Source organism: Emys orbicularis, chromosome 3 (assembly GCF_028017835.1).
Source record: "Emys orbicularis isolate rEmyOrb1 chromosome 3, rEmyOrb1.hap1, whole genome shotgun sequence".
Classification (NCBI taxonomy): Eukaryota; Metazoa; Chordata; order Testudines; family Emydidae; genus Emys; species Emys orbicularis.
In genome coordinates, this window is record NC_088685.1 from 199977895 (window position 1) to 199994289 (window position 16395).

Consider the following 16395-nt stretch of genomic DNA (forward strand, 5'->3'; position numbering starts at 1 on the left):
TTGTTTCATTTACAGCTGCTTTTGACATGATTTTATATTGAACGATATTCTCTCACTAGAGTAACAGATTCATAACTTGCTTGTTTTGTGTTGGGGAGATTGTAGGGCAGGAGATTCTGGTCTGTACTAAAACAGTGACAACCACGCCCTTCAAGTCTAAATGTAACCTTACTTTTGTGCTGAAACTTTTTAGGTGGTATTGGAATGCTTTGTAAAAAAGGACTTGGTCTACACTAAAGCAAATCCTACATTTCATCACTGGAAGGTTGACAACAGGAAGTTTGGGCTCACTTTTCAAAGTCCTGCCGATGCACGAGCATTTGATAGAGGAGTGCGGAAAGCAATTGAAGACCTCAATGAAGGTACTGAAGCTTGTATCAGCATTCTGCTTGTTTCTTTGCAGAGGAGAGGTTCCAGAGACAGGACTCACTCAAGCTAACTTGAATGCATTTCTCACATTTCTTACTGCGGTCAGCCAATTAGCCTTTAAAATAAAGTTTAGTTCTTGTTCAGTAGAGAATTAGATTAGTAGTCTCTTGGGGAGGGAAGGATTTAACTCAGGCATTTCTTCAGAGTTTCCAATCCCTATGTAGCTTAATCCATCAAGACCTAAAATGAAAGGATGCATTACTTATAGCTGTGGATCTAACTATAGCTAGCAAAAGAACAAAGTATTTCACATCTTGTCTTTTAGGTCCCTTTTCTGTACATGTAGCTAATGCTGCACTGGAAATTATTTCATTATATGTTTTTGTTGTGCTTTGTTAAATTATAGTATGAATTCCTATGTGGACTTGAATAAATCATAAGGATTTTTTCTTAGACAAAATTATGTTAAGTCTCCACTTAATTGGAGAACTGTAGTGTTTGAAGGCTTCATATTTTTTATCCCATCAAAAATTGTATTTTAATTAAAAAGAATTGTCCATACTTTGAGGTTGTTCTAAACATTTCCTTTTCGCATTATATTGCCATCAAACGAGAATCAAAATGTATCTTCAATTCAAAATTATCCTTTATTTTGTTCTCATTTCAGTGAAAAATAATTAATCAATTCTTTGATAAATGGCTTTTCATATATAGGTAGTTGTGCTGCCAGAGCTATCTTTTTTCTGAATGACTGGAATAAATATATAAATATTAACAGAATATTAAGTTTAGGATATTTGTGTTAAAAATCTAGTTTCTTACATTTTTGGATCTTTAATTTTTGAACATTTTTAGCTGTCCCAACACAAATACATGGCACTCCTCGTTCATGCCTTTTAAGGTCTTGCACATCTCCACCCCAGTCTACATTTCTGTCATTATGCCCAAGTGCTTTTTGTGTGCATCCTTTTTTCACTCTGCTCCTTTTCCATTCTTCTCTGCCATTCCTTATGCTTGGAATTCCTGCCCTCATGATACAATTCCCCCCGTTACAGCAGACTCATAGACTCATAGACTCATAGACTTTAAGGTCAGAAGGGACCAATATGGTCATCTAGTCTGACCTCCCGCATGTTGCAGGCCACAAAAGCTGACCCACCCACAACAGAATATTCCAGCCTGCGAGCCCTGCCCTATGCTGCGGAGGAAGGCGAAAAACCTCCAGGGCCTCTGCCAATCTACCCTGGAGGAAAATTCCTTCCCGACCCCAAATATGGCGATCAGCAGTACCCCGAGCATACAGGCAAGATTCTACAGCCGGACCCTCATTTTACCCGCGATGGCACGTTAATGCCTAATTGACTAAAATCACGTTATCCCTTCAAACCATTCCCTCCATAAACTTATCAAGCCTAATCTTGAAGTCAGAAAGGTCTTTCGCCTCCACCGTTTCCCTCGGAAGGCTGTTCCAAAATTTCACCCCTCTGACGGTTAGAAACCTTCTTCTAATTTCAAGCCTAAACTTCCCCACGGCCAGTTTATATCCATTCGTTCTCGTGTCCACATTACTACTGAGCTGAAATAATTCCTCTCCCTCCTTGGTATTAATCCCTTTGATATATTTAAAGATAGCAATCATATCCCCCCTCAGCCTTCTTTTGGTTAGGCTAAACAAACCGAGCTCCTCGAGTCTCCTTTCATAGGAAAGGTTTTCCATTCCTCGGATCATCCTAGTGGCCCTTCTCTGTACCCGTTCCAGTTTGAGTTCATCCTTTTTAAACATAGGAGACCAGAACTGCACACAGTACTCCAAATGAGGTCTCACCAGCGCCTTGTATAACGGAAGCAGCACCTCCCTGTCCCTACTAGAAATACCTCGCCTGACGCATCCCAAAATCGCATTAGCTTTCAGTGATGATCCACTAAGAGATGAGATCAAATCCTCACTGGTCATTCATGCATTATGTGCTTGACTCTGCGCCATGGAAATCAATGGGAGTAGGATTAGGCCCTATGCTTCTGAACTGTATTCCTTTTCTTGTTTGTCTCATATAAACTGTAAACTCTTTGGGACATTAAATGTGGCATCTTCTATAATATAATTCACACTGAAGCTCAATTCTATTAGTAATGTATATACTCTATATTTAAGGGAAATTGTGATTAAAATGGTATTTGAGAACATTTGTACATGGCAGCAACTCCTAACAGAAGATGAATCTTGAATTCTACTCTACTTCAATACAAGTATACATTTAAAGCTGTGTGGCTATTTTTTAGCTACTGTTCAAAATCAGTGCATCTGTTTATCACATTAACAGAACAGACTGATGCTGATGGGTGCACTCTTACTTAACTTCCAAATAGGGCTATCCAAATTAAAACCAATAACCAGTTCTCATATATATTTATATACATTGAAGTTCTGGATTTGAGTCACTGTGACTCAATACTGTCTATGAAATCTGGTCAGATTAGCACAACCAAGCATATACATTTGAAGCTTCGCTGCATTCAAATATTCTTAGAAGCAACACTTAACCCTTAGCTTGTTTCTTGAAGTATCAGAACTACAGAAATTCTGTTTGGTATTAGTGACGTTGCACAGCTCTGGAGACATGGGGGCTGGGCTTTAAACCTGAATGTGTATGCACATTTCTCATTAGGTGAAAGTTTTGCCTTTAACTCTGCATGTCTTCATGAATACTCAACTCAGGTTAGCATGCCACGGATAAGATTAACGTTTAAAATCTTTCAGAGTTAATGTAACTCATTGTCTGCCCCAGGACAAACAATTTAATTAAAAAAAAAAAGTTACTAAAAGCTCAGCACTCATAAGCAATAACAAAACTGTGTGTGATGTGGGAGGGAGAGTGTTTTGGTACAATCAAGTTTGGTGATTATTCTGGTTTAATATTAAAAACCCACATACAGAGTTCCACATCTCTCCTCCCCCCCACCCCCAAAATGTGGAGAATACCGCAGTATCCCTTTTTAAATGCATAAAAAGTTAAATGAGGTGAAGGAAGGATTCTTGGATGAAATTTGCAAATTTCATGTTAAACCCTAATAGTTACCACAAGGTTAATCAGGACCTCCTCAAATTAATTTATTCTTCTACCTGTTTTTGTTCTTTCTTCTGTCAACTCTTACATGTTTTGTTTACGGGGGGAGGTGAGAAGGAGAGATGGCTCTCTGACAAATACCTTTTAAAACAAAAATTCTTCAGAGTAGGTCGTTATTTCCTGAATGCTAAAGACTGACTCCCTTTCTGGTTGAGCTTTCTTGTATGTTTTGTTTGTTTTAGTAAAAACAATAAGTTTTCTGACTTCAGAGGTCAGATCCTTAGCTTGATGTAATTCAGTGTAGCTACATTGATTTACATTAGTGGAGGATCTGGCCCTGGATGTTCATTCGTTATACTTTTTTATCACATTTTGAAAATGAAAATACTATATAATTATAAGTGCTTATCATTATTCTACCATGATCTAATAGTACAGGCAGTCATACAATATCAGTTAAAGGAACTCTTTCTGGTTGTCACCTTTCTAACCTACTTAGCAATAGATATATTTTTCTTCTTTCTTGTTAATTTGGTACCACTTTCTCACTTCATAAGTTTATTGTGTCAGTGTAGTTTATCTGGAGCATGTAATTGTCCATGATAATCCCAGTGGTCAAAATCCAAATAAAATCCACCAATTTTTAATTTAAAAAAAATCTGATGTTTAGAAATGTCATATATTTTAATAATGTTTTTCTAGGATCTACTACTTCCTCTTCAACGATCCACAATGAGGCTGAGATTGGTGATGATGATGTCTTCACAGTAAGTAAAGTTAGTTTGAAATTGTTCTCTTTTGCACTGTGGTTCACTTGATCAATTTTGAATGCCCCTTTTTTCATCATCATGATTTTCTTTAGTGTCTGTAAGTGATATTTCTCTATTCATCTTCTGCCTTCCATGGCCCAAAAGAAGATTCAGCCTTCTAAAGTCCTCCCATTGTCATCACTGTAGTATCACAATGTAGAGCAAATGTTCATAGTGTCACAGAGCTAAGTAGATAATGCCAAAAAAAATAAAATATATGTTTAATTTAATTTTCAAATGTCTTGGCTTCAATGGAGTTCACGCCCCTTTTGTGTTATCTATCCGTTAGTTTTAGAGACATTGAGTGTTACTGGCATGTTTATGGAAATCAAGTTTGTCATGTTTGTGGTTATTCATGAAAACTGAATTTTAAATTTGCTTGTGCAAGCATTAACGTAAGAAGTCCATCCAAGCTTATTCAAATTGGGGAGCAAACCCGATCTTGTGACTTACCTGACCAATAGCAACTACATAACAGTAGAAAGTTAGCCATTCATTATTATTTGTTGTTGTTTATAATTGTTGTTTCTCATTTTATTTTGTAGTAGCATCTAAAATGTGTCTGGCGCTTTCCTAAAAGACAGTGTCCCTGTCCCATCCATAAGCTTAAAAGGTTGAATGAATATATCAAATGAAATTTCATTCTGGTCATGGATATTATTCCATGGACAGAAAAAAGCTAAATTAATCAAATTATTTGCTCAGCTCCAGTAATGCGCATACCCACCTTCTTTACCTTGTAAATGAACTGTTTGTTGAAAAACACTGGAGAAAGCAGAGTGTTAAAGGTGGATATCTTCAGAATCCAAAGTAGAAGTAATAAATATACTTTAATACTGCATTTCATTGCTGTGAAAGTGTGAAAATATTTCATTTATTTCTCATTTCAAAAATGTGCTTTTTTACGTATCTAGGATAATGGAGGGAGGAAATGGAGCAGGAAACATTCAGTTAAATCCTGTGAATGTCAGGCGAGGGGATGGGAGTGGGGGAGGGGAGAGCCCAAAGCTGAAAGGTAGCTCAAGATGAATTTAGCTGAGCTTCCATTAGATCAGCATGGTGTGGGTCTGGACAGGTTTCCTGTAGTGTTTTGACCAGATCCTCTTGACAGTTGGCATGTTGTTCACATCTGTTCTTTTGTCACAGTTCTAAGAGACAAACAACAGCAGGCAGGGTTAAAAGGTGACTTCCTGTGCTCCAGAGCAAAACTATCATTAGCAGCTGCTTCCCAGCTACCTGCCAGAAGTGATTTATAGAATCCGAGATGGGAGAGGGTGAGGCCTCATTGGAGCCAGAGTGCTTTACTCTTTTGTAGTATTTATCCAAAAGTTCCAAGATCCTTGAAAACAAAGGTCTGGTGCCATTTGAAATGCATACGTATCTTCAGGCTTGTGTATTGCTTTTGAGCGTTTGTTGTAAAGTAGAGGTACTCAAAACTTGTCATGTGTACAGGTCAGCTTTGTTAGCTCTGTTAGAGATGTTGAAGCTGCCAAATGAACATTCCATTTACATTTCTCTTTAAGTGCTTTAAAAGGAAATACAGAAAATAGTTAAGGATAATTAAGTTCTTCCTAAAATCAGTCCAATTTGTCGAGGGACCAGATGGATCAATGCAAGTAACCGAGGCCTGAAAATTCCCATGGTTTTGTCCATAATATTTAGGTTTGGGCCCATGTCTAGATTCTAGGTGAATAGAAAGTTGGGGTGCTTTGGTTTTTATATAGGAACAAATGTTGGAAGTACTGTAGTTTAATGTTTGTGTTAGGAAAGCTGGATAAATTGTGCACCAGCTACTTTAAATATACCGTCAATCCTACATTCAGTGTTCAAAGCCAGAACTGAAAAATAAACTAATTTTTTTCCCATTTGACCCCCAATGAGGTATACATATATTAGGTATCTGTACACATATTATTACTACAGTGATGGGTTATTCGTGTGCACCTTCAGACTTGTTGGCAGGCGGGACCCAAGATTCACCTCTTTCATATAATTACACTTGAAACATTCAAGCTACGTGGTGTACTTCAGGCTACGTTTATGGATAATGTTAGCATGCAAGTAGTCAAAACTTAGTTGTGATCAGCATCCACTTAAGATGAATGGTGGAAGTTCATGCCTCAGGTTCTTCTGTTTCAATCTGTCTGGCAGCTCTCTCAAGAAGATAATGTGTTGATTTATGTACTAAAAGTAAGGTTGCTAGGTCTTTGGGTTTCCAAGGACCAGGGCCATTTTTCACTAGCTGTAGGTGGCTATGCTTTGGATTGTCTTTTGTAGCTGTTGATAGTCTCCAGAAGGCTGTTTTTGTGCCACTCAGTTGACCATAACATTGAATCTCATGTAATCCATAGTACAGTAAAAGCTGTTTTATCCAGCATGTTGGGGGAATGGGAGGTGCCGGTAAGTGAAACATGCCGGTTAACTAAGAGGGAGGGAGTTTGGGTGTGGGAGGGGGCTCAGGGTAGCAGGTTGGGGCACAGGAGAGGGTGCAGGGTGCTGGATCTGGGGGGCGCTCACTTCAGGCGGTTCCCCGCAAGCGGCAACCTGTCCCAGTCGCTCCCATGCGGAGGCGCAGCAGGCAGCTCCGCGCACAGCCTCCATCCACAGGCGCCACCCCCGCGGCTTCCATTGGCCGTAGTTCCCAGCCAATGGGAGCTGCGGATCTAGTGCTCGGGGTGGGGCAGGGGAAGCATGCGTAGCCACCTGCCTAGGAGTAGCTGGGACAGGTCGCCACTTGCGGGGAGCTGCCCGAGGTGAGCGCCCCCCCCCCCACCCCCCCCGGATCTGGAACCCCGCACCGGACTATAAACCAGAATTTCAATGAAGATCAGAAATGCCGGTTTACAGAGCTTTCTGGTTGGTGAAGTGCCAGATAAAACAGCTTTTACTGTACTTGTGAAGCAGGAAAGCATTTGTATCAGATGATTGGCTACTCTGCCACCATTTAAGCCATCCGTTCACAGTTTATGATATTGCTCCAATAGTCAATGAGTGTTGGTGTCAAGATGTCCTCTTTGGTTGCCCAAGTTAGTAAAAGACCTCAAGTAAAAGACCTTTCCCTTTCCAGTATCTTTAAGAGGTTTGGGACTGTTAATTTATAGCTCATCTCATCAGGGAGCCGGGATTTATGATGGTAGAGTGAGGGGACCTTGTCAGGCCCCAAAATTGTGTTTTGGTTAAGATTTTTTATTTTTATTTATTTATTTGCTTACTGTTTAGTCCTTTAAAACTGAAAGAGAATGAAGAAAAATTACCTTTGTTGTGTGCACTAGTAGGACGTCATCAACGTTCTCTTAAGTGGCTCTTAAACTCCCATGCACCTGTTTTCCCAACCACTGCAGAAGTAGTCTTAACAGTAGTGCTGCTGCCATTTGAGTCTGGTTTCCACTGTGCTTCAAGATGAAGATGCATTACTTCTCTTCTTAGTGTACTTATATATTTTATAAAACAGTAACAACTTAAAAAGCATACCTATGGTGAGATTTTCGAAAGTGCCCAGATGATGAGAGCACAAAGTCACTTAAGCACTTTTGAAAATCCCAACCATAATCAGTTCAGTCTAAGGACCTGTATATACTGGGGATATTTGTATCAATATAGCTATATGCATGCAAAAGCCCAGTCTAGATGCAGTACTCTGGTGTAAAACAGAGTTGCACCAGTGTGGCTTACTCCAGTTTGAGGTGTGTCTACACTGACAGTTTAAATTACCAGTGTAATTATATCAGTGCAAAATCCCTAGTATAGATAGGCACCAAAGCCTGATCCTTCCAGTGGATACCACAGGATATAGTGCTTTTGTATGCTTAGTTCTGTTGACTTCGGTGGGACTATGTGTAGTAGTAAATAATATGCCTGGAAGTAAGCGGAGGGGGTGGGGATGAGGGAATTAGGCCTATAATTATTTCATAAATTTTCCCTCCGGCATTGAAAGCCAAAGCCATACCTAAACAGAAAACAAACCACCCTGAAAGACTACATAAACAAATGACTGGCTTGCAGGTAAAATGCTTGTTTTAAAGATGAAACCTTCATTTAGGTTCAACAGTATATAGTAGTATTACTTTAATTCCAGACCCTCACTAGAATCCATAAATGTTTTCCATATGTTTGCAAATAAATTTCACATGTCCCTGTATATTATAAATTTTCCTCTCAAGAGATGCAATCTGAGTAAGGCTAGCCATCCATTCTGTTTCCATTGGGGGAGCACTGTCTTTCCAAGGATCTGGGATTGTTCTGTTTGCCTCCACTAATCCAGTCTGCATGCAGACTGCCTTCCTCAATTAAATGTTCTTCAGTTCGGAAATATCACTTATACTTCAGGACACAATGTATTCTGTGCTTCTGTAGCCACAGAATTTACAGCTGAATCCTCCACCCCTTGCTGGAGAATTATTTTTCAAAATCTAAGCTTTCGCTTTCTTAAAAATTAAAATAAAAAAAAAAAGGTTTTCTCCCATATGATTATCAGCTGAAAAACGAGAACTTAGTCCCCTGGATGATGGAGTGGTGTCTTCCTGAGTCTGCAGAGTGCGTGAAGCAATAGCTCTGAGCAGTGTAAACAGCCCACTGAAATAAATAGTGGCTGTTAATTCTGAAACCTGTTGACAATCTTAGCAGAAACATTGGTCTGATCTGTGTATCATATAAATCCAAATAGCCTTTCTGCGTGCCATAAGTGGACCCAGTGGCAGAAAAACTCTCTAGCTTTCCCCTTGACAACTTCCTCAATGTAGTTCTGTTTTGTAAATGCAAAAATCTTTCTCTCTTTTCTCCCCCCTCCCACATTCAGTTATTAATATGCCAATGTAAAATAGGTACTTTGGTATCAAATTCTAACACATGCTACAGTACTGACTATTTTAATATTTAATCAAAACCTCTCAGTTTAAATGAAACTGCTGAAGAATCTCCAATCTGCTACACCAGAGTGCTGCAGAATCTATAATCTAGAGAGGAAGGATGGGGGTTATACTTAGGGCCCTACCAAATTCATGGCCATGAATAACGCGTTACGGACTATGAAATCTGGTCTTTTGTGTGCTTCTTACAGATTTCACTGGGGAGACCAGCATTTCTCAAATTGGGGGTCCTGACCCAAAAGGGAGTTCAAGGAGGGTCACAAGGTTATTTTAGGGGGGTTGCGATATTGCCACCCTTACTTCTGTGCTTACTTCAGAGCTGGGTGGCCGGAGAGCAGCGGCGGCTGCCTAAGGTCCCAGCTCTGCAGGCAGCAGCGCAGAAGTAAGGGGCCTGGTCTACACTACGACTTTAATTTGGATTTAGCTGCTTTAAATCGAATTAACGCTGGACCCATCCACACAACGAAGCCATTTAATTCGAATTAAAGAGCCCTTTAATTCGATTTCTGTACTCCTCCTCGACGAGTGGAGTAGCGTCAAAATCGGTATTGTCAATCCGAATTAAGGTTAGTGTGGCCGCAATTCGATGTTATTGGCCTCCAGGAGCTATCCCACAGTGCACCATTGTGACCACTCTGGACAGCAATCTGAACTCGGATGCGCTGGCCAGGTGGACAGGAAAAGCCCCGGGAACATTTGAATTTCATTTCCTGTTTGCACAGCGTGGAGAGCACAGGTGACCACAGAGAGCTCATCAGCACAGGTAACCATGCAGGCTGATAATCGAAAAAGAGCACCAGCATGGACCGTACAGGAGGTACTGGATTTGATCGCTATATGGGGAGAGGATTCAGTGCTAGCAGAACTTCGTTCGAAAAGACGAAATGCCAAAACTTTTGAAAAAATTTCCAAGGGCATGATGGAGAGAGGCCACAATAGGGACTCAGATCAGTGCCGCGTGAAAGTCAAGGAGCTCAGACAAGCCTATCAAAAAGCAAAGGAGGCAAACGGTCGCTCTGGGTCAGAGCCGCGGACATGCCGCTTCTACGCCGAGCTAAATGCATTTCTAGGGGGGGCCGCCACCACTACCCCACCTCTGACTGTGGATTCCGAGATGGGGATAATCTCATCAGGTACACCTGATGATTCCGCGGAAGGGGAAGAGGAGGAGGAGGAGGACGAGCTGGCAGAGAGCACCCAGCTCTCCGTTCTCCCCAACAGCCAGGATCTGTTTCTCACCCTGACTGAAGTACCCTCCCAAGCCTCCCAAGCCAGTACCCAAGACCATGACCCCATGGAAGGGACCTCAGGTGAGTTTACCTTTTAAAATATAAAACATGGTTTAAAAGCAAGCATTTTTAATGATTAATTTGCCCTGAGCACTTGGGATGCATTCGCAGCCAGTACAGCTACTGGAAAAGTCTGTTAACATGTCTGGGGATGGAGCGGAAATCCTCCAGGGACATCTCCATGAAGCTCTCCTGGAGGTACTCCAAAAGCCTTGCCACAAGGTTTCTGGGCAGTGCAGCCTTATTCCGTCCTCCATGGTAGGACACTTGACCACTCCATGCTAGTAGCAAGTAATCTGGTATCATTGCATGACAAAGCCTGGCAGCGTATGGTCCCGGTGTTTGCTGGCATTCAAGCAACATCCGTTCTTTATCTTGCTGTGTAATCCTCAGGAGAGTGATATCGCTTAGGGTAACCCGGTTGAAATACGGGAATTTAATTAAGGGGACAGAGGTGGCCATTCCTACTGGGCTGTTTGCCTGTGGCTGAAAAGAAATCCTTCCCTGCATTTAGCCAAGTGCAAAGGGGGTGGGGGGAGGATTGGCCCAGAGCTTTTCGCGTTTTGCTAGCAGGGATCTTCCCTGATACCAGCCACGCGGTGGGGGGAGGGATAAAGCACTCATCCCAGAGAATTCATGGCGGGTTGGGGGGGGTGTTAGTTTGGTTCCTGCAGGGATCTTCCCTGATACCAGCCACGCGGTGGGGGGAGGGATAAAGCACTCATCCCAGAGAATTCATGGCGGGTTGGGGGGGGTGTTAGTTTGGTTCCTGCAGGGATCTTCCCTGATACCAGCCACGCGGTGGGGGGAGGGATAAAGCACTCATCCCAGAGAATTCATGGCGGGTTGGGGGGGGTGTTAGCTTGGTTCCTGCAGGGATCTTCCCTGATACCAGCCACGCGGTGGGGGGAGGGATAAAGCACTCATCCCAGAGAATTCATGGCGGGTTGGGGGGGGTGTTAGCTTGTTTTCTGCTGCTGAAGGTTAACAGGAAAACTGCAGCACAAAGGGCTTTTCTTGGTATGTGGGAAAGCAGGGCGCAGAAGCCTAAAGACAGTGGCTTACCATGGCAGCATGCAAGCTGAATTCTGTTGCCCGGACCTGCGTCTGTGATCTCTAGCAGCAAAGCCACAGGCACTCAATATTAAGAGGCAAAATGCGACCTTGCACAGAAATCACATGTGCTATGTAATGTGAATAGTATTTGTCACCGTGAAAGAGTATAAGCATTGTTCTGAAAAATGTATCTTTTAAAAAAATTCTCTCCTTTTTTCACTCCCTCCAGCAGCTGCAAATGTTTCAAGCCTCCCTCCTCCTTCCCGAAGGCTATCCCAGATAAGGCGTCGGAAAAAGAAGACGCGAGACGAGGTGTTTGCAGAAATCATGCAATCCACCAGGAGTGAAAGAGCTCATCTGAATGAGTGGAAGGACACGGTTTGCAAGTATAGGAAAGAAGCCAGTGAACGTGAGGACAGGAGGGACCAATGTGAGGACAGAAGGGACCAACGTGAGGAGAGGAGAGACGCTCGAGATGAGAGGTGGCGTCAGGAAGATCAGAGGAGGCAGGATGCAACGCTGGGGCTGCTGCGTGAGCAAACAGACATGCTCCGGCGTCTGGTGGAGCTTCAGGAACGGCTGCTGGAGAACAGAGTGCCGCTACAGCCCCTGTATAACCCCCCTACCTCCTCACCATGTTCCATAGCCTCCTCACCCAGACGTGTAAGAACACGGGGGGGGGGAGGCTCCGTACACCCTCCCATTCCACCCCAGTGGACAGCCCAAGCAAAAGGCTGCCATTTTTTTAACCTTTTTTTTAGTGGGCTTTTCCTTCCCGCTGATCCTCCTCCCAAACCCCACTCAGGTTCTCTCCCTCTTTTTATAATCAATTAATAAAGAATAAATGATTTTTAAACAATAGTGACTTTATTTCCTTTGAAAGCAAGCTGGGGGAAGGGGGAGGGTGGGTTCCTTACAGAGAATGAGTCAATAAAGGGGGCGGGTTTTCATGAAGGATAAACAAACAGAAATTTCACACTGTAGCCTGGCCAGTCATGAAACTGGTTTTCAAAGCTTCCCTAATGCGCAGCGCTTCCTGGTGTGCTCTTCTAATCGCCCTGGTGTCTGGCTGCGCGTAATCAGCAGCCAGGCGATTTGCCTCAGCCTCCCACCCTGCCATAAAGGTCTCCCCCTTGCTCTCACAGAGATTGTGGAGCACACAGCAAGCAGTAATAACAATGGGGATATTGGTTTGGCTGAGGTCTGAGCGAGTCAGTAAGGATCGCCAGCGACCTTTTAAACGGCCAAATGCACATTCTACCACCATTCTGCACTTGCTCAGCCTGTAGTTGAACAACTCCTGACTCCTGTCCAGGCTGCCTGTGTATGCGTTCATGAGCCATGGCATTAAGGGGTAGGCTGGGTCCCCAAGAATAACAATTGGCATTTCAACATCCCCAACGGTTATTTTCTGGTCCGGAAAGTAAGTCCCTTGCTGCAGCCGTTTAAACAGATTGGTGTTCCTGAAGACGCGAGCGTCAGGAACCCTTCCCGGCCAGCCCACATGGATGTTGGTGAAACGTCCCTTGTGATCCACCAGTGCTTGCAGCACCATTGAAAAGTACCCCTTGCGGTTTATGTAGTGGGTACCCTGGTGCTCCGGTGCCAAGATAGGAATATGGGTTCCATCTATCGCCCCACCACAGTTAGGGAATCCCATTGCAGCAAAGCCATCCACTATGACCTGCACATTTCCCAGAGTCACTACCTTTCGTAGCAGCACCTCCGTGATTGCTTTGGCTACTTGCATCACAGCAGCCCCCACAGTAGATTTGCCCACTCCAAATTGATTACCGACTGACCGGTAGCTTTCTGGCATTGCAAGCTTCCACAGGGCTATCGCCACTCGCTTCTCAACTGTGAGGGCTGCTCTCATCTTGGTATTCTGGTGCTTCAGGGCAGGGGAAAGCAAGTCACAAAGTTCCATGAAAGTGCCCTTACGCATGCGAAAGTTTCTCAGCCACTGGGAATCGTCCCACACCTGCAACACTATGCGGTCCCACCAGTCTGTGCTTGTTTCCTGGGCCCAGAATCGGCGTTCCAAGCCTATAACCTGGCCCATTAACATCATAATCTCCAAAGCACCGGGGCCCGCGGTCTGAGAGAATTCACGGTCCATGTCCTCATCACGTTTGTCGCTGCGCTGCAGTCGCCGCCTCCTCCTCCTCGCCTCTTTTTTCTGGTCCTGGGTAAGCATAAACTCCACGAGAACGCGCGAGGTGTTTACAATGTTCATGACTGCGTTCTGGAGCTGAGCGGGATCCATGCTTGCTGCGGTATGGAGTCTGCAGAGTACACTCAGGAAAAAAGGCGCGAAATGGTTGTCTGCCGTTGCTTTCAGGGAGGGAGGGGGAGGCTGTACCCAGAACCACCTGCGACAATGTTTTTTGCCCCATCATGCACTGGGGTCTCAACCCAGAATTCCAAGGGGGGTGGAGACTGCGGGAACTATGGGATAGCTATGGGAAAGCTACCCACAATGCAACGCTCTGGAAATCGATGCTAGTACGGTAGCTTGGACGCACACCACTGAATTAATGTGCCTAGTGTGGCCGAATACATTCGAATTTATAAAATCGGTTTCCTACATTCGAATTATATAAATTCGGATTAATCCCGTAGTGTAGACATACCCAGGGTGGCAATACCATACCATGCCATCCTTACGTCTGCCCTGCTGCTGGCGGCAGCTCTGCCTTCAGAGCTGGGCTCCTGGCCGGCAGCTGCCGCTTTCCAGCTGCCCAGCTCTGAAGGCGCCGCCACCGCCAGCAGCTCACAGAAGTAAGGGTAGCAATACTGCAACCCCTCCCCCCCCAATAAACTTGCAAACCTACACACACACACACATCCTCCTTTTTGGGTCAGGACCCCTGCAATTACAACACCATGAAATTTGAGGTTTAAATAGCTGAGTTCATGAAATTTACTATTTTTAAAATCCTATGACCGTGAAATTGACCAAAATGGACCATGAATTTAGTAGAGCCCTAGTTATACTGCTAGCCTAGAACTCTGGACAGCTGGGTTCAATTCCCTGCTCCCACACAGACTTCTTGTGGGATTGTAGGCAAGGCTTTATGCCTTAGTTCTCCATCTGTAAAATGGGGATCAGAGTATTCCCCTGGCTCACAGGGGACTTGTGAGGATAAATACATTTTAAGACTGTGAGGTGCTCAGATACTATGGTGAAGGAGTGAGTTGGGGAACATACAACTACTTCAGATAGAATCCTTGTTCTAGAACCTAGGTCCAGCCTGCTGTGGAATACATTGGATCTTGCACTTAGCATACTGAACATTCGGTTGAGATAGCCCGTATCCAGAATGATCCTTTTTTCTCTTGCATTTTCTCAATATGCATGTATAATCACAAATTCCCATAGCCCGTGGATAAAATTGAGAGGTTGTTGGGTGTTTGTCATGTGGTTTGGCTGCTGCTAACAACCGTTTAGGTCTCAGACCCAATTACTTGCCGTGTCATTACAGATTATGTCAAATGTTAACACTGCAGCCTATTTTTTTTTTTTTTTTTTTTGCATCTCTTATTGTTTTATAATTTAAAAAACACATCTTGTCCCACTGCCTTGCCATGAAACCTTTCCCCTACTTTCATCTCCCATGTGGGTCTCAAGTGCGCTAAGGCACCAGTATTAAAATTCATAAGATTTATGTAAGTTGAATATGCACTAAATCTGATTTTTCTTGCTAGCATGTCAGTTCACACTCAGCTAGTTCCTGTAAAGAACCACTGCCATTTTTTAAAAAGAGATAATACTTAGAAACTCATTCAAGAATTTGTTACTGGCCACAGGATATTTTTTTAAGTTGTATTTAAATTTGGAATATAATTTTTTTTTGTCTGAAAACAATGTAGTCTGTTCTGGGGAAAGGGACTCTCTGTGGACAATGTTGAAGGGTGGAGACAGGCCCTGAGTGGTAGGATTCTTCCGTCCGCACCAACTCCTGCATTGGTTTGGACAGGAACTTGAGCAGTAGCAGCAGGTTGTGGCTTCCCTTCACAGGGCTATGAGATAGTGGCAGAAAGGAAAAGTGCTTTACAGGGCAGTGCAAAGGACAAGAGAACTAGATACGTTCCACCGCCCACCTTGACTCTTCTATAGGCTGGGCAGAGTTCAGGGAAAAGCCACAGCAGTGAAATCAGGCAATACGTTGCCTATATTCTTCCTGCTGCTCAGCAACCAACCGTAGCTGCTGCTCCTAGTTCCTGTTACTGTTCTGTACGTATGACCGTGGGCTCAGCACTCCCACCCACATCCTCTGAGGTCTGCTTTTGGGCTCGCATGCAAACCACAGCTGTTCCGTTTGGGTCGAAAATACCAGCTGAGAAAAGTGAACCTGATCCCCTCCCCAAATCCTCCTTCAAAAACAAAAAACAAACAACAACAAAAAACCCTTTGCTTTATCAAAAGAACAAAAATGAAAGACTTAGAAGTAGATAAGATTTTTTTGGTACTTAGGTATTTTGCATTAAACAAAACTTATTACTGAGCATCAGAATCCAGCACTTGAATGCCAAACTTACACTGGCCAAATGTTCCTGTATCTTAGTACAACTCTCTTCCTTCCTGCCTCATCGCTGCTTCCAGATCTCTGTCTTTATTTGTTCCAACAGACTGACCACTGAGGTTTACATCCTCATAATGAGTCTCCTGTACATGTATTATCCTCAGTTTAGTGATAATTCTTTTCCTTCCATTGATACTAAGATGTCTTGTGTTTTGACACTGCTTCCTGGCATTACCTCTAATGGAATCCTCTTGAATTATACAATTGTGGCAAAGAGATACAAGAGAATATTAAGATGTGTGGGTGGATGAATAAGTGCTGAATATACAGAACTTACAACTTGATATTTCTTGTTCTCCTCTATTTTGGGGGTTATAGTGGATTACACGTTGAATATGACCCGATAATATGGTGCA

At 43.3% G+C, this 16395-nt stretch overlaps 1 protein-coding gene across 1 annotated transcript in view; it reads left to right on the plus strand.

Moving 5' to 3' along the window:
- Positions 1-16395, plus strand: part of SPRED2 (sprouty related EVH1 domain containing 2) — a 133902-nt gene that overhangs the window by 102927 nt on the left and 14580 nt on the right. Inside the window, exons 4-5 of the mRNA XM_065401492.1 lie at positions 194-362; positions 4137-4201. Of these exons, the coding sequence (XP_065257564.1) occupies positions 194-362; positions 4137-4201 (234 nt within the window). The remainder of the gene's footprint in view (positions 1-193; positions 363-4136; positions 4202-16395) is intronic.